Source organism: Tachysurus vachellii, chromosome 17, assembly GCF_030014155.1.
Source record: "Tachysurus vachellii isolate PV-2020 chromosome 17, HZAU_Pvac_v1, whole genome shotgun sequence".
Classification (NCBI taxonomy): domain Eukaryota; kingdom Metazoa; phylum Chordata; class Actinopteri; order Siluriformes; family Bagridae; genus Tachysurus; species Tachysurus vachellii.
The window spans coordinates 17,967,799-17,986,942 of record NC_083476.1 but is presented as its reverse complement, the minus strand read 5'-3'; the positions used below and the strand labels follow the sequence as shown (position 1 = coordinate 17,986,942).

Sequence of the window (19,144 nt, the reverse complement as noted above, 5' to 3'; positions counted from 1 at the left end):
TGTTACTAACACAAAGTCAACAGAGTCCTGATTTATTTTAAATCAGAGCTGTTGCAATATAATAATTCATTTGTCCATTGTGTATGAAAAGGTCAGATTCCCGTTTTGATAGCAGACTTTAATTTTTTTTTTACCAGTACACTGGCATTAATGTTCATGAGCAACATATTGGACGTTTCTTATGTTTTATTAACATTTAATCAGGACTGTTTTTGAGGCAAAAAAAATTTTTTTTTTTTTTTTTTTTTCTTCCCCCCCTCTTACTAGCTTTTTCTTTATTTCCGTCTTGAAGTATAAACATAACCAAAAAATGTAGCTTGGCACGTTAGGAAAGTGAAAAGTCTTGACACTAGAGACTCTTAGACTAAATATTACACAATCATCTTTGTTACACAATGTATTTTATTATGCATGTACTACAGGAACGATAACGTTTTAGAACTAGCATGTTTAATATTAAAAATCTCACTTATCTCACAGCCAGAGCTACTATAAATAATATTTATAAAATATATACAACTAATCAGTTCCTTCTTCGTGGTTGAATTCACCACACTTTGGTTCTGCTTGGATGTCTTAGGTTTAAGTGTGTTCAAGTACTTTTCCAAACAAACACACAAGGAAAATATCAATTCAACAGATCATCAGTGATTGTATTATACCTATATTTGTAGAAAGTGATTTTTTTTTTTTCCCTTCTTCTTTAAGAGAAAAATGTCATTAGCATCATTCCACCAGTATGGGTGAAGTCAAATGAAGGGAAAATTGTTAAATCTCATATTAAAAATGTCAGAAATGAAAACTATTATTCACTTTTTAACTTCTCACCTGTTTAAGGCTCGTCAACCCGCAGTGTTGAACACAAGTAAGAAAGCAGCGGTGTACCAGAACGGACATTGACTATTTATTTTGGCATTACTATTTCAAATACGTTTCCGGAGGATGCGTCTAGTAAACATCGAGTGAGTTTCTATTTTCTAAAATCATAATCCAAATCTGCACAGCTGCTCCCAGACTGTGTGTAGACATGGACCTGAGATAATCCGTTTGCTTCAAATCAAATCATGCAACACCTTGATATTGCATAGCAGTGAAGCGATAAAGCAATGATGACGCACCTTTTCTAAAAATAAATAAATAAATAAAGATAATCGGGGTAAAATCATCTATACTGAGCCGGGAGATTTAATAGGATCCGTTTAAAGCGGCAGATTTCAGAAATGGGTGTCTGATAGCTGCATCTGTGCTTTTTATCCTCTGTAATATTTGCCAGTCAATTTAAACATTGTTGATTTAGAAACAAAAATGTAAGAGCCAGATAAAATTGGATAATGTTCCTAATTCATTAAAGCTCTCATTTGTCTGTTTATTCTGCATAATCATTGAAGATCAAAACATGTGGCTTTGCTAACTGGCAGTGACAGGGTCTGTTTAAAAAGCTCCCTTCTCGGCCTTGTGAGGAACAGCAATGAATAATGTGTAGCCTAAAAAAAATTGGCTTGAAAAAGTGGATTTGGCAAAAGCATCAGTCATAATTTATGTACAATTTGTGAAACTTATAAGAGAACAAGGAGTACTTATTTTTTCCCCCAAACATCATTTGCATTTAAGATACTAAAAAAAGGCAACAGTGAATGTGGTACTGGAATGTTTCAGATTGTAGAATTAATTGTACTTGATATTTCTCTTTTCAAAAAAGAGGAGTTTAAAAGATGGCACATTGAGCTATCTCTCCTCTTCCGAATATAAGAGGTCATAGATGCCAATGGTTGGCTCGTGTCACCATGATTGACAGGGGAAACTGAGAAATGACCCAAATGAGGATGAGGTTCACTTTAGAGTCTGGTTCCTCTCAAGGTTTCTTCCTCTTCCATCTAAGGGAGTTTTTCCTCACCTCAGGCTTGTTCATTGGGGATAAATACTTACAAAACACATTTAAATATAAATCTAATAATCTTATTTAGGATAACATTAATCTTTGTATAATACAAAAAAAATTAATATTGTTTCTTATGGTCTATAAAGCTGCTTTGATACAATGTCCATTGTTAAAAGCGTTAAACAAATTAATTGAATATATATCTGTGTGTGTGTGTGTATATATAATGTGTTGTGTATATGTTAATTATACATGTCTGTCTGTTTTTTGTGAATACTGGGGTTCAAATCACCTGTAATAGCAAACGTCCTTGTTTCCATTGTGTGTATTCTGCAGCCAGGTGCTATACATGCATCTTCAGACTCTGTATCGATTGGAAGGAAGTCATGCTGCTGTTAAGCACAAATGGTGTAGCCTCTAACGCAAGCAGATTTTAGGTCAGGGTGACTTGCAGATGGTAAATTTGTCTTTTGTAGCTGCTGTGGAAGATGAATTTCAGTTGTCTTTAACCTGCCGTGCCACTGTTGCAGTACCTCTGACGGTGTGATTCATTCAGGGAGTCATATACGAAGTCTAGTTTTAAAGAAGGTTGATTTTAAAAAGAGATGAGAATTTTTTGGCTTATTCCCCATGGTCTCATACTGCATGTGTGAATTTAATTTATTTTCTGTACTTTTTTAAAATTTACTTTACGTTTCCCCAAGCCATCTCCATTCGTGTTTGTTTTCAGTGCTGGCTTGTGGGTGGGCTCTCTCGGGTGCCCTTGGTAATGGGGTTGTAATTACTCAGAGTTGCCGCTAAATTGCAAGTGCTCGTTTGTACCGGGCTGCTTGTTGTCGGGGAAAGATTAGACAAGGACATTAAGATGGGAGACTGATATGAAGGTGGGAGACGGAGAGCAAGGCTAAGAAAGATGAATGAGACAGATGGCTGGACACTCTTCCAATCTTACGGGGCACGAGTGAGGCATTAGCGTGTCAAACCTGTTCACGCTGGAACATTGATTCTTTTTTGAAAGAGAGCCCAGAAATTTTGGAGCTAATAGCAGATTTTATATGGAGTTTATATGAAATGAAAATTGGGGTAAAGGAATATCAGGTTAGTAAGTAATGAATAGATTTCAAGTGAAGGTCAGCGAGTATAAGGAAGATTTATAAGAGTTTTACTATCTGTACCTGTTGTGATTGGGTTAAATTATTCCTTGTCCATCTGTGTTATGGCTACAAGACACTATTCTCTTGTAGTCTGATCAAACTGAGTTCACATTGCCTGTTTGTATACTGAGAGAGACGAAGTGTCTGAGATTACACACAACCACAGCTTCCTGACTTGGATTATTGGAAAACCTTCATCTGTCCAGTTTTGGTGAGTCTGTAGCCCACTGTAGCTTCTGAGTTCAGTTCTTGGCAGACAGGAATGGAAATATCACCGTAGTCTCCTGCTGTTGTAGTCCATCTCTCTTAATGTTTAAAGTGTTGTGGATTCTGAGATGCTTTTCTGCTCAGCATGGTTGAAAAGAGTGGCTGTTTGACTTAGTGTAGCCTTCCTGCCAGCTCAAACCAGTCTGCTTTTATCAAGGAGGCATACAGTAGTGCCAGCCAAACCTCTGTTTTACTGGATGTTTTTTGTCTTTTATGGCAAAAACAAAGCGGTGTGAAACTCAAGAAAAAAAAGTGTTAAAGTCCATCAGGCCCAAATAATCATGATTACATTTTTCACCCTGTTTTTATGTTTGATGTGAACATTAACTGAATCCCGGTATCTGCATTGAGCTGCTGACAGTGTGATTGGCTGATTGGATATTTTCACACAAAATAAAACTCTTGAGAAACTGTGTGAAAATCACAGGAATATAGCAGTTTTTTGGGGGAAAAAAAAATCCATCTGGCACGAATAACAAATACCACAACCATGTTTTTGACCTCTTCTGATGTTTGATGTGAACATTTCCTGAATCTCTTGACCATGAATTTACGCACTGAGCTGCTGGTACGTGATTGGATGATTGCATAATAATTGGATGACCTAATATACAGTGTATTTTTTTTTAATTTTATGCCATATTGCCTACTTGAGCAGCTTTTTATTACCTCCCTTCTGAGTTGGATTTTTGTATGTGCTTGGCCTTGTTAAGCATACATGTTACTCATGGGTCTTGTTTGATACAGCTGCCATTTGTTGGCAGATCAGCTCCAGTGATCAGTAAATAACAGAGAGCGACACTGCTGTTTAAACAAACTGGTCATCTGCTACATGCTCATGGCTAGAGATTAGACACATGCGCTGATCGTACCAAAGGCCCATGGCAGCAGAAGTGCAATCGGCTGTATACTGCAGAGCGTGTTGCCGTGTCAGACATCCTGGCCGTTGGGAACCCGATGAGCCTAGACTTGCCATACAAAGCTGTCATTTTTGTATTTTGCATTTGTATATGGAGACCGATGCTAGTTTTTCATTCTGCCACTGCGTATGCCTCGGTCTCGGCAATTAAAACGGAATAGAAAATCAGAGTGCATATATTACGAGAGACTCACTCCCTGGACCTCCACCTCTATCTGTGTGCACCAATGTTACTGCACAATCCTTTGAGATTTGCAATGCTCTTTTGTTTTGCTGTCATCTATTTCACAGCCCTTCTTTTATAGCAACCTCATTCCCATCCTTCTCTGTCTTAGAAGTTGGCTTTTGCGCCTAACTTCTGAAATGATCTGGAAATGAAAACGCTAAGGGACAACAAGTTAGCTGAGTGCGTGTGTGTGTTTTGTCTGCAAAAGCATGATTTGCATACACAGCAAGCTTAAGGTATGTATAACCAGGAGCACAGCTGCATAAATTAACACATACATAAGGCTGCTGTGGAGAATACAGAGACATGATCTGTTTTCCCTGGAGATGGGTGTGTAAATTTTTTGCTCTGCACGAATCCCAGCATGCCCCGATCATACAGATCTTTTTTTTTTTTTTTTTTTCTTTTTCACTCCACAGTATTTAGTCACCTCTGTTCTTTCCCATGCTATAGATCCTGCACATTAGTATGCACCTGAGAAAAAAGTTTCCTCGGTATTCGTTACTATAACGTACAAGATTTTTCATTTATTTTACATGGTGTTTTGGTTCCAGAGCTACACCCCTTATCTTAATTAGAGAGCTGCAGAGGGATGGGGACAGCAGTAATACCATGGTTATCAGCAGGACAAAATTGAAAATATTCCCATGGTGACAGCAGTAATCGGGATATGCTTTGTGCTACTCCCATGGGAATGATGATAAAATGGATTTTAACATGGCAGTAATGAAAGGACTCGTGTTTAACAAATAAAAATCAATATCTTTGAAACGCAAGAATTGGCTTCATGCAGAGTTTTTTTTTTTTTTTCTGTGCCAAGCAGTGAAGCAAATTTTCAAGCAAGCCTACAGTTCTCCTTTAATTTAATTCACAAACCCGTATTCAGTGTTGACTGTCTGAGACACTAAAGTTTCGTGTCCCTCCGCTGATTTGTCAGAAAAGACTTAACTTTTGAGGTATGAGAAGAATTTACTTCACATTAAATCTACACGTTGTCTGATTGATTTGGTTTGAGTCATTGTGGGGGACTTGTTATGGGTGTAAATAGAATGTGTTGGAATGTGTGGCTTAAAGGGGATAAAAAAAGGTGTCGGATAATTTAAACGTGAAAGGAGAATGTTAAGCATCTGTATTTTTATGTAGCAAAAAAACATTGCAGAGAAACACAAACTTTTCCAACAGCCGAAGCGGTACACACTGCTTGTTTTTTTTATTGTTGGCACCATTCTGTGTAAACTCTACTGTAGAGGCTTGTGTGTGTGAATCCCTGGAGTTTCTGAAATACACAAACCAGCCCATCTGGCACCAAATTCCATGCTTTGGTTAAAAATAAATAAATAAATAAAATTTTCTAAAGTTTGTTATGCATAGTAACTGAAGTTCTCGAACTGTATCTGTGATCTGTATTGCGTTGCTTCTCCGTGAATGGTCACTGGATAATGGCACTAATGTGCAGTAATGTATTCCTTATAAAAGCGGCCACTGTACAAATAGCTGTTTACAACGTGTTTCACCTTGAAGGCAGAGAGTTTTAGTTTCCACAGATATGTCCCATTGGTGCCGTGTGTCAGAGTTATTGTCTGTCTGTCTGTGTGCGTGTGTGAGAATTTCAGAAGTAAATCTATCCGAAATGGGGCTTAGTAACGTGATTTATTGATAAAATGCGAAAGCAAGAGCTTCCTTTTGATGTTTTATCTATTTAAGATGTTTCCTACTTTTCTCTTTCTTTAACCTGCCAGGCGTGAACGAACACACACACGCACACACTTTATAGCACATCCTTGTACTGTAGTTTGTTATTCATTTAGCAGAGAAGGAAGGCTGACGTTGTATGCAATTGTTAAAACTTTGCCTGGAAGCTGTTCTTCTGTTCTAAATTCTTTTTTTTTTTTTTTTTTTTTTATCATCTTTCTTCTGTCTTGAGAGCCTCCTGTAATCAGAAGGTAAACAGCTCGAAGCATTTTGCGTCCCTCCTCAAGCGTATTGCTAACAGAATTATTGTTTTGTTTTTTATGAAGGAATAGGGTGAACTTGGGCGACATGGGACAAGTTTTGCAATTTTTACTTCTATTATGTTTTCTGTCATCAATCCAATATTACAGAACAACACATCAGGGCTTTGTCAAATCCCACACGATGACGTCTAATTATATCTGAATGAAAACTGTAGATACGGCGCTCCCAGAGGACATGACCAACCATTGAGTGTTATTTTATTCGCGTATTACATTTATTTATAAAATCTTTAATCTGCCTGTTTAATTCAAGACAAGATTTTATTCCCCAACCTACATGCAGATACCACATTGTATGTGTTTTATTAAATTTCTAACTCTTAATCTAATTTTATATTCCTCTGTTTACTACAAAACCCATTTCTTCTTTTTTTTATGTCTGGGAATGTTTCGTCTGTTTCATTTTCAAATTTGTTTAAATTTGCCACAGGTTGAACTTGTTTATAGCCTAAAAATCAAGAATAAAATTTTAAATATTAAATAAATAACTGATCAGTGTATTAAGGTTTATAAAAATATAAAGTTTTCATATCTGCTGTATGTCTAGCTGCTTTAGGGTCCCTACTGTCTATACAGAATTTAGACAAGAGTTGCAGAATTATTTTTTATTATTATTATTATTATTATTATTATTATTATTATTATTATTATTATTATTATTAGGTATTTTATATGTATAAATATTTAGGAAGTCTTACCCGATATGTTGTTAATAGTTTGTGTAATGTGCTCTTGAATCATTAATCGAGGATACATAAAATGCTTACAGGGCTCCAAAAAACTGCCTCGGCTCTAAACTATCATAAAAAAAAATTGTCAGTCATGTGTCTTCATTCATTGTTGCCTTGGAGATGAATGACGTGCTTGTGATTGTTTTGCTTTCTGTTCTTCTGTTCAGTGCTTTACTGCCTGATTGTTTTCACCTGTTTCGTGTTTATGGATTTTATAGTATGCCATGTTATATCCTCATCATGTTTTATCAGTGTCGTCTTATATACCACCCTGGCTGTCTCTGGTTTTATTCTTATTCTAAACTTGTCTATACATGATATCTGTCTATCTGGCTTTGTGTGTGTAGGTGAGCAGAAGATGGCTGTTTTGCTTTCCCTGCTTTGTCATGGCAGCAACAATCTTGGCTTTATAGATGCCTATGACAAAACAGACTTCAAAACTGATAGATAGATAGATAGATAGATGCATGCTTCCTTATTTCCTTCCTTCAACTCTTTCTTCTTTCCACCCTTTTTCCCTTCCACCTTTCCATCCTTTCTTCCTTCCATCCTTCCTTCTACCCTTCTTTTCTTCCTCCCTTCCTTCCAATCACCAACTTGGGAAATACGGCTTACAATAAATTCACATAACTCTAAAACTAATACATTTTAATTTGTAAAAAGTTTGTCTGTGCAAATCTGAGTGTTGCGGTGTGTTGTGTACATTGTGTAGAATGGTTCAGGACAGTAAGGGATGTCAGCATTGACCCCATCATGACCTCAAAACAATTTCCATTCATGCTCATGGGATATGTTGAATTGTATGAATCGTTTTCTAGGATTCTGTTAGGGAAGTTTTTTTTCCAACAATCTAACAAGTTGAGGTGTGGAAATGTCCAGCTCATCAGATTGTGAGTGCAGTGCAGTACAGATGCCTTGTTGTTGTTGTTGTTGTTGTTGTTGTTGCCGTTGATGTGGTTTGATTCCGAGAATGTAATTGTGAACCATTTGTGATCATACTTCTAACTAATCAAGCAGTCTTTCAGTTTGTCTCTCTGTATGTTCATAATTTCAAGATATGATCTTTTCTTTCTTTGTTTGTGCATCTGTGTCTCGCTTGTCTCTCTTGGGTCCTCTGGTTTTCTTCATCAGGTAAAGGAGCTGTTGAGTGTGAGATTGAGGCTGGCAGACTGGTATAATAGGGAGCCGTCGGAGCATGACGGCATCCCTTCCCTGTAGCGCTCGCTCTGCTAGAGTGAATGTCGCCAGGTTTTCAGAATTATTTTTTCTTAGAATTCGAAGGTTTGGATGGAATAAGGCATATACAGGTTTACAGTAATTTGTGATTTTACCTTTGTAACTCTCCTTTCCTTAGAAAATCCTATCCCATGGTGTAGTCATCCATTGCTGAAAGCCAAGGGAGTGATCCATGTTGCAGCGATGCCAGACAATTTTTCCCCTGTCCATTACAGTAAAACAAAGCCAATTGTGGTCATTTTAAGTACTCATGTATGCGTATGAGCAGCATTTACATTGGCTGTCTTGAAGGAATCATAAATTGACGACATCCTCCTCAGCTGGTAGCTGTTGTGTGATTGTTGAGAGCAGGCTGGCTGGTGGGTGGGAATTGGTTCAAAATACCTGACAGTATCCTGAAAATTTTTAATTACTTCTGTCAATCATAAAACGATGGAAGAATGATTGCTGTGACTCCATATTGTGTTCAGTGGGATCTCATTAGAAGGAAAAAGAAAGGCCATTCCAAGCTGATTAAATTGGTTATTACAGTGCAATTACAGCTACAGCTGGTATTAATCCACAATTTGTCATATTTCTATATCCTTAGTGTTTTTTTTGTTTTGTTTTGTTTTTTAATAAATAATTTTTTTACTTACCATATGATGCAATAAATTAAAAATTTGAAATTGAACCTTGTAGTTTTGGGGAGCACTTATTTTTCAGTGGCTTGATAGTGCTACGCATATTGTAGCTTTTCTAGTTACTTTTTCATCGTAGCATGACCAGTCCTTACTTTTAAAAAGATTTACAGACTTTGTCTGAATATAACATCACATCCCCATTGGCTTCATAGGTTGTAAGAGACTCATTACAGCTCAGTTAGAAAGAAACTGAAAAACGTAATCGATAACGTAAATCTGCTCCACGGTTTGTTACAGAAATGCGACCGTAAATTAACACTGGACTTTATTCTCTGACCGATCCGATTACTGTTTTGTTCTTAATAGGCAAACACAATGTTTACATTTACGTACAAATAAAATCGAATACATTTCAATAACCGTATGATAGTGTACCGATGGCCCTAGATTGTAAATTATGTAGTCTATAGTTTATGTAAGTGACTTGAGTGAACTGACATTTTTTCCTTTCTTCTTTTCCTTCCAATACAAAGAAATGTTTTAGGATGTTAAGGATTGGTGAATCAGACCTATGGGTATAGCTCTGATGGATAAAAGTGAGGTTTAAAGAAACATATTTTTATTATTATTTCCCTATCAGAAGTATTGATTATTCAAATTCAACACATCTCAGTGGGAGATGATGACTGATTCCTATAATGAGAGAACCAGTTACCCATGGTCAGATTCAGAAGTTCATGGTCCTTAATGAACCAAACAATAAATCCTACACCTTTTTATATATTTTTATATATATTTATATAAATTATATATTTATATAAAGATTACATATATATATATATATAATCTGTACGAACTAAAGATTAAAAAATCTGGAGGCATCTAAGCATAAAGAAGTGAGTATGATTGTCATTTTAATTGATAAGCAGCATAATGTGCACGTTATTTAAAATTAGTAGCCGTATTTCTGGGTGGTTCTTTCCTGCTAAAATGTAGCCGTCTCGCAGAAGGTAATTTTAAGAGACTTCTCATATGTCAAATTAATAGACCCTTCTGCTCCGACTGACGGAGCAGTTAATTTGGATTACAGTTTTGGTTTTTCAAGAGTTTGCGCAATTTTAAAAGCTTAAGCTGTTAGAATCTATCTTAGTTTGAGTATTAATTGTATCTTTGTATGATCTGTTACTAAAACTCTATAACTATATAAATAAGACTCCATAAATTCATAATTGTTCTGAATTGTCATTAAATTGTTACATTTCTAAGTGAAATTATGCAGTTATTCTTAAGCTGATTCACAGACACACACAATGTTTTTAGCTACTTTTTGTTACTATATTCTAGTGTATAGAACTGCTTTTATTTTATTTTTTTTAGTGTAGCTTAACTGCTTGCAAAATGTGAGTAGGTTGAAATGTTACCTTAGCTTACCCATCACTGGAACTGTGGAAAGTCAAGGCTACTGGAAACTCGGTGGTTGTGGGGCAGAATCTCAAAAATGTCATTAGAGATTGTGTATTTTACTCAACCAAGTCTGAGCAAGGGTTACAGGTCAGAAAAGGAAGTGGTGATTTGTATTTGTCTGTTTTTGGTGGCTACAACTAGCTTACCATCACTTCAGAATGATTGCTATGACTTTAGCTTACTATCAGTATCTTTAATATACATTATATACTTGGCAGATTTTGAAAAGCTTAGATTTACTTTTGTGTCAAACAGAATAGACTGTAGATGTTCATTTTAGATATTTTTCATCAGTTTGTTCATCTGCCAATTTCCACCAATTACCTAGCCTCCATATTGCACCACTAGGAGAGTGAAAGCTACCCGTTTCCTCTGAGATGAAATGAACGCTGATGCTGATGAATAAATAAATCAGTGACTGTGCACCAAATATGCTTTTTTATTTGTAATTATTTGACCTATAAATGTCATATCTGACTGCTTACCCCATCCACATGTAAAGAGGGGAAAAAACTGACTGATACAATTCCAGTGCATTTAACTATTTTACCAAAGAGTCTTGAACTTTTACTCTTGGCATTTAAAATAAAAATCTGTAGCGTCTTTATCTGATTGACATGATTCTTATCTAAATACATGTTGTCTAGAATGTCGACAGTAGCAACCTGGTCATTCCCAGAAACCAAGTATGAGGTGTCTGATTTCTGTGTTTATGGAATAACCTTTGGGCCATTGGACACTTTAAAAAGACATTTAAAACCTTTTCGTGGCATTAATTTCAAGGCTCCCTTGGGTTTTGCTATATATAGCCGCCTACTTTTATTATTACTCTTATTGCTACATATATAGGGAAGTTTATTTATCTATTTATTTATTAATTTTTTTTTTACTAACGTTGAATACTGTCACATACAGTTGTGCTCAAATGTTTGCATACCCTGAATGAAATTGATTGAACATTGCCATTTATTATTCCTTATTTAGGTTTAGTGGTTACATAGTCATTAATGATCACATAGTTGTTTCACTCCTTTTTAAACCCTAATGATAACTGAAGTCACCTCTAAACAACCCTGATCAAAAGTTTACATATCCTTAAATGTTTGGCCACATTATAAACACACAGGTCGACACAGAGGTTTAAATGGTTATTAAAGGGACGTTTCCACACCTGTGACTCTTTGTAATTGTAATTAGTGTCTGCGCATTAATAGTCAGTGAGTTTCTCAGCTCATGAGGTGATGCACTGACTTGGCTGGATACTGCACCATGGGGAAGACAATGGAGAAAAAATATTTTGTTTTATGTGACGATTGTGCCATTCTGTTATGCCTTCCTTATTAACTTGAGTCCTGTAAGATATAAAATACTTTTGTTTTGCTTTCTCAATCATTTTTTAAAAATGGTACACATCTTGCAAATTCTCCCAAGGTATGCAAACTTTTTAGTACAACTGCTTGACCTCTGAAAACAGATAGAGATCTAGGTTCACAAAGCAAATAAGTCAGAGGCGACAGCAGCAGCAGCAAGAAAAAGCTCCCTGAACAAGCATGAGGAAGAAACCGCATAAAGGAGCCCATCATCTTGTAGGTGATGCTGGATAATGAGATGATCAATCAAATTAACACTTTTTTTTTTTTCTTTCTCTCTCTCTCTGTCTATCTCTCTGTTTCTGTCTCTGTGTGGCAGTGTGGACTTGGTGCATGCTCAGGTGCGGATATGTGAAGGCCGCAGCCTGCCTGAGCTTGGTCTGAAGCAAGATAAAATCAAGATCAATGGCTCAGCCATCCAGTGTCGTGTAACCACCGAGGACCCAGCACGAGGCTTCCAGCCAGACACAGGAAGACTAGAGGTAGGCAAGCAGCAGCTATCTCTCTCTGCAGCCGTGTGTTTCAAGAGCGTTACACATTATCGGATCAAATAAGATCCTTGGTGGTGATTAATAAATCAACTTTTTTTTTAGTCACACATTCAAAAATCTGGCCAAGACTGGTGTAGCGTCTGTGTATAGAGTATCCATGTGCATGTATAACAGTTTCAAGCTGTGACCATGCATTTGATGTGATAATGAATTATTTTTAGAACATCCACACAACTCTACACTATAAAGAAAAAAAGCATGTAGATCCTGACACTGAACATCATGCACACATACACACACACAAGCCTTTCCAGTGATGTTCTAAACTATGAAGTATGCAACTGTCTACAATATCTTTCTATCCTGTATCATTAAGGATTCCTCTTCTCTGGAGCGATCAGGAACCTCTTCCTGATTAACAATACTGCTATGTACAAAGCGAGCCTCATAAAGCCTAAGTTAGGTGTAGAAGAACTTAAGTGCCCTACATTGAGCCTTGATCTCAACCACACTGAACACATTTGGAAGGAATTGAAATGTGGATTCTACACTAGGTTTCCTTGCCCCACATCACTGCCTGACCTCACTAATGCTCTTCTGACTGAATGAACACAAATAGCCACAATCATACTCCAAAATCTAGAAAGTCTTTGCAGAGGAGTGCCAGTAAAGAGGGAGTAAATCTAAAATAGGATGTTCTACACACAGGTTTTGTAGGTCAGGTTTTCATATACTTATGACCATATAAGTGTATGTTTTTATATGTTTACCTGTAACTGAATCAACCTGAGGTCAGTTAACAAACATAGTAATTTAGTCATGTATTCATCTGTTATTTCATCTATAACATCTGCTATTTCATCCAAAAGAATCTAGAACCAAGTTTTCTTTAGTTGTCTTACAGGTAGAACCCTTTTAAGAAAGCTTTAAAAAACACATGGAGTCTCAGAGAGCATAGATCGGGCTATAATAAAAGCACAGAAGAAGAACAATAAAAAGACTAAATCTGAGAGGAAAATTTCTTGTTTTTTTCCTCATATACTGTTGTGGATTAGGGAGACGAGGCTATGGTAGAGGAGGTTGTAAGACTGTTGGCCAGTGTTGATGTGTAGTTTTGTCAGTTGACAACATAAATTAGGAAGCATGAAGAAAATTTCTTATGACTTGAAGGTTTGGCGAATGTAATGGTTAAGCTTATTGGTCATTTTGCTCTCTGTATGCTATAGGCATTTACCTTTTACTGGTTTTGCCATTAGTATTGATGAATTCCTTATAGCCCCCTTTAGCCTATAATGACATGGTTGGGCAAAGTATTAATCCACAATTGAGTGAAAACCTAATTATATTGCTTTGTCCTGTGTGTTTTTGTTGACCAATAACATATTAGCCTTGAAATAATATTAAAAATTGTCATTAACATGACATTTTTAAAGTATTATGAACTGATTATCTAATTAAATGTCATGAATACAGACACAAATGGGTGTATAAATTCCCATGTAGGCCCCAACTCTGTTATAGTCATTAAGAAACTGTCTCGAGAAGCAACTTTTCACTGTGAGCTGTGTGTTCAAGCATCTCATTGCATTCTTCAGATCTGAAAATGACTTCCAACTCGAGCTGAAGCAGCTGCTCAGCATTGCCCTTTTCCTCATGAGGCATTTATAGTTCCAACAGATGGGGTGGGGTCATGTGGGGGAAAGGAGAACGCTCGTCACTGTCTTTTTTTTTTTTTTTTTTTTTTTTTTTTTCCCTCCCCACTGTGTTTTTTTTCTCTCCTGTAATTAGGCTACATAAATTTTTCTTGTAATTGATACCATGGCCGAGTCGATTATTTATAAGCCTGACTATACCCTCAAGTTAAGTGCAAATGCCTTTATTAAAGCATTGATTAACAAGTTCCATTAGGGTGTGAGAGCAACCATTTTATAAATCTAAAAATGTAGATCTTTCTGTGGAAAATACTACAGCCTGACAGACTGTTCTCTGTGTCTGGTTATATGATGAAGATTGTCTTGTGATAGATCTGTGATTTGAGGAAAATCACATTCTGTTGAGCTGTTGTGTAGAAAATGGTGTCACCTTAACTAAAAACACCAAATGTTTATCTTTCAAAACGTGTTTTCTCTAGACATAACATTCCTAATGATACACAGGGGTTTGTTTCAGTTGTTTGTGTCTGGTTAAAGTAAACACCACGGCATGTCTATTCTTTAACACGAGCTTGAGGTAATATGTTTGTCTGATAACATACTGTATTACCTCAACATTCTTGAGGTAATATGTTTCTAAGTGGAAACTTTGCAAGTCATTGTAAATGGGGCCAAGCATGTTGGCTTGAAAAGTTATATTAATTCATTCAGTTTAATTCAAATTCATTTTTATTCTGAATTATATTTTTTAAAGATAATTGGGCATTGTTATTGAAGCATCTTTTGGAAAAAAATATTTAAATTCCAAGGTTTTATATATCTAAGTTTATCTCTAACGAGCCAGCCAGAGGCGACGGTGGCAAGCTTTGAGATGATATGAGGAAGAAACCTTGTGAGGAACTAGACTCCTAGGGGAACCAGTCTAAAACTTGGTGACACCAGAATGTGCGATTATAAATGATTCCGTTCTTTTAATGCAATATAGTAAATGTCAGTTTGTCAGTATTTTATTATTGTATTATTAGCTATCTTGTGAGTTTCGCACCCACCCGTGCCACTTTCCTCTTGGTCATGAGCTTCGTGTAAACCGGGGGGGTCCAAACTTTTTGCAAAGACGGCCAGATTTGGTGAGGTGAAAATGTGTGGGGGGCCAACTATTCAGCCTGACATTCTTTAAAACATTAATATTAAAGACAAATTAACTATGTAATGAATTTATTTTTTTTTATTATAAAAGGCTTTCACTTTTCAAAAACACAATAAATTATACACAGATTATAAAGATGAAAAGGTGCATATTAAAAACTGTGGTTTTGATCATCACAAAAAATAAATTCACAGAGATTTTAGAATTTATTCACCTCAGATGGCTAAACAAATAACTTGCCTGCACTAATGTGATGGGTGATACTGAGATCTCGACTGTAGTAAATAGACCAGGTCTGGCTCAAAGAAAGTGGTTTTGATGCGCAAGATGTCACGCAGGTGCGAGTCACTTAGTCTTGTCCTCGCACGGTTCTTGTTAAAGAAAACATTCTTCATAACTGAGAATGTTTTCTCGCACAAGTATGTCGAGCCAAACAAGCTCAGCATTTTCTAAAAAAAGTATATAAAACAGTGCTGACAAGCCACACATTATTAATTTTATGCCAGAGGATGCGAGCCAATGGAAATTTCAACATGGGCCGCAATTGGCCCCCAGGACGGACTTTGGACATGCCTGGTGTAAACAGTCACAATTTCGGACAGAACTTTGTATTCGACTGCATTTGCAGACTACTGCATTATATATCGGCTGAAAATGAGCACATCACGTTACCCGTTCTAAGATCACTAATCTTGACTCACGATGCATGTTTTTTTTTGGACTGCAAATTATACAGTGTAAACCCTTAAGGCACTCAGCCATCATCGTTGAAGGCAAATGTCAGCTTATGATGAAAAGGAAAAAGCATGTTGTTATTACTCCAAGAAAAATGTCTTTAAGCTCCGTCGAAATGGCTCGTAGAAAGAAGAAAAGATCGGACAGATCGACAACCAAACATAAGTGTATAAGGATCTTTAGCATGTTTAACAGAAGGCTGACTGCACCAGACATAAAAGCACTGGGAAGTGTCCACTTCAGCAGAGCATAAGAAAGATCGGACTGCAAAGCTGATGGATCGCTTAGCAGCTCGGAAACATGCATTTAGGCATCAAACCATGGTCGAGCAGCTTGCTTGGGCTAAAAAAAAAACACAAGACCTGGCCTGCTGCTGAATGAAAGGTTTGACAGAGTGATGGACTGGAAAAACTAAACTTTGTTTATTTCTAAGACACAGGAATGGTGTTGGAAGTGGTGTTATGCTTTGGGGACCAGTGGAGTGGTGAAGGAAAAAAAAAAAGTTTTCATCAGCAGCATGCCATACCTTCTGGACAGCTGGATAGTGAACTGTACAGTATGCTTCAAGTAAACTCGTGTGTACGACGGGCAGCGTCACAGCATAGTTCCCTAAACTTAGTAAAATGAACTGAAACTGTTTACTTATTATTTTTACAGGCAGTGTTTGGAAAATCCATCAATGGAACTTTCAGATGAGTTTGTAGTACAAACTGTTAAGATTTCTTATTTTTTGAGTGAGGAATTATGTTGGTCTTTGACAATATAGTAAAAAATGTATTTATTTTGTTATTTCCAGACAGTTGGATAAACTTTTAATATTCTCTCTTGTCTCTAATCCTAAGACCTCTTTTATGTGTAACAGCAGGACTTTTGTCCTTGTATGATGCATTCACACATTTTAAACGTTTATTAATAAAACATTATAAATGCGAGGTTGTTTATTCTAACTTTACAAAACGCTAACCTTCTTGAAAAACACTGCCATCATTAATCTTTCCACACCAGTAAAAAGATTTTGACCCAAAGGTTTTTCTAAAATAAATGTGGCTGAAGTTTTCCTTTTAACATATCGATTTGATTCAGGATGAGCCGCAATGAAAGTCTGAGGCGAGTACATAGAGGTCTTGGATATCTAACTGACACTCTTGTTCAGTCTTGTTTTGTCTGTGGCATAAGTAATGTTTAAGCCATAATAAAACACTTGAATGGCACTGGACGCACTGTTCATAAACCATGTTTTAATACGTCTCCTAGATACATGTGTATTGCACCCAGTTAGATCATCGGATTGTGCATTTGAATTGCTGTAGCATTATGTTGCATTGCTTGTCTGCCAGTTTATAGGTGTCGGACAAAAAGCTTTTCATGTGGCCCCTTGAGATGAGTCGCCTTATCACTGGAACCCAAACAGCCTGGTTGAGTGTCTGAGTATGGTGTAGAATTATCTCCAGTCTCTGTCTGCTCCTGATGGCGAGTTTCTGGCTATTTTTAGAGCACCTTGTTCATAGGCCCCTGGTTTCTAACAAAGTACTATCCACCCAATTACCCACATTCAGCCTGCTCAGCAGCTAGACACTCCAATAACACACTCCTCCTGGGGCAGCCTTTTTTTTCCCCCTCCAAATCACATTCTATGTGCTGGAAATATGTTGTTAGTTTCTGCCCTTATCAGATTATTAAATGGCACTCGTACCCACCTGCGAAAAGAAACATGGATGTATCCTGTGCATAAGGAGAGACTGAGATGGAGAGAAAAATGATGTGAGGGCAGATAGGATCCTCTGAGAGGTGTTGGCACGAGCATTAAGAGTCGGCATGTTGAATTATGGATACATATTGACGAATCAATAAATGGCCCTCGTGGCTAGATGGCTGAAATGCGGGATGAATGTTTCATGCAGCTCGGCACAGGAACTCCGGTGGAAGGTATAAGGAAAGGAAGCCAGGAGCAAGTGGCAGAGAGATAAAGAAGACAATGCTCTTAGTGCTTGTATAGGTGTATGAGCAAGGCTCCAGTTCTCCCATGTTTCAGCACAGCCTAGAAATGTTACGTAAGATACGTGTACAAAGAGACAGGAGTGTTACAGTGCCGTCTGATATGAAAATCAGGCAGCGGGAAGGGGAGAGTGTGTCTCCTATCTCCTCCGGCTCTATGCCTTCTCAAAAATATAAGATATGGTGCAAGGCCATGGTATGGTGTCTGGAGTGCCAAAGTTTTTGTTCTGAAAGGGTAACTAAGGCTGTAATGGCTAAATAGAACAGCTGAGTAAATAAGTGTACAAAATATGGGCTGAAAGGGTCCTTTTCGGAGCAGGAGAGTGTAATGGAAGGCTGTTTTTCTTGTAATGGATGTTCTTGGCAGTGAGACAGATGCAGAAAGAGAGAAAGAAGTGAAGACAGTCAACGTTGTGAGTGTCAGGATAGCAGTTAGACATCCGCAGCACCATCTTGCCTCAGCTCTCTGTAATGTTCCCTGTCAAACGCTGTTTAAAATCCTGGACTCCATCTGTGCGTGTTACAGAGCTTTTATTAGGGCTTGGCTATGAAATGACGAATGGCTGCTTTAGCTCTTGGCAGGGCTTGTTCCATCTGCTGAGTGTGTGTGTACTTGTGTGTGGTTTTGATCATTAACACCAAGCACTGGCTTTGTCTTCAGCCTCTTCCAACATATCATTAACATCTTTATGATCAACCTGATTACCTTGACTGTACTCAGGGTAAAGGTCTCACACATTTAAAGTGTTTTCTGAGTGAATTCTGAAATCCGATTGGTCAGAAGGGGTTTAATTTCCTGTAACAGCACAGTTCTCACAATGCTAACTCAAATTACAGGTTTAGATTAATGCAATCATTTGAATATCTTTCTGTAGTAACAACACATACACATGGACTTGTATATGGGATGCTGCACATGCATATGGAAGGAGACACCAGTGTAAGTACTCAACCTAGATGAACTGTTCTAGTTTATTGATCGTCCATGTATTTATTTTTAGTTAATGCAAGTCAAGATTTTTTTCAAGTAAAATCTCTAGAACTTCTTAAACTCTGGTTGTTCTTGTAGCCACCACCATCCAGCAACTGTAATCTTTTTTCCTCTTTCTTTTGCCCTTACTCTCACTCTAGACTTAATCCTCCTGCAGGAATGTAGCAGGGTATAGAATGTAGCAGGGGAAACTTTCAATGCACCTTTTCTGCTTTATTAACTTACAAGAAAAAACAGAGCCAGGTTTAT

At 37.1% G+C, this 19,144-nt stretch overlaps 1 protein-coding gene across 1 annotated transcript in view; it reads left to right on the top strand.

Annotated features, from left to right (window-relative positions):
* The window catches only part of pcxa (pyruvate carboxylase a), a 134,397-nt gene that overhangs the window by 38,290 nt on the left and 76,963 nt on the right, over positions 1–19,144 (top strand). The window contains exon 9 of the mRNA XM_060890880.1: positions 12,204–12,366. Coding sequence (XP_060746863.1) covers positions 12,204–12,366 — 163 coding nt within the window. The remainder of the gene's footprint in view (positions 1–12,203; positions 12,367–19,144) is intronic.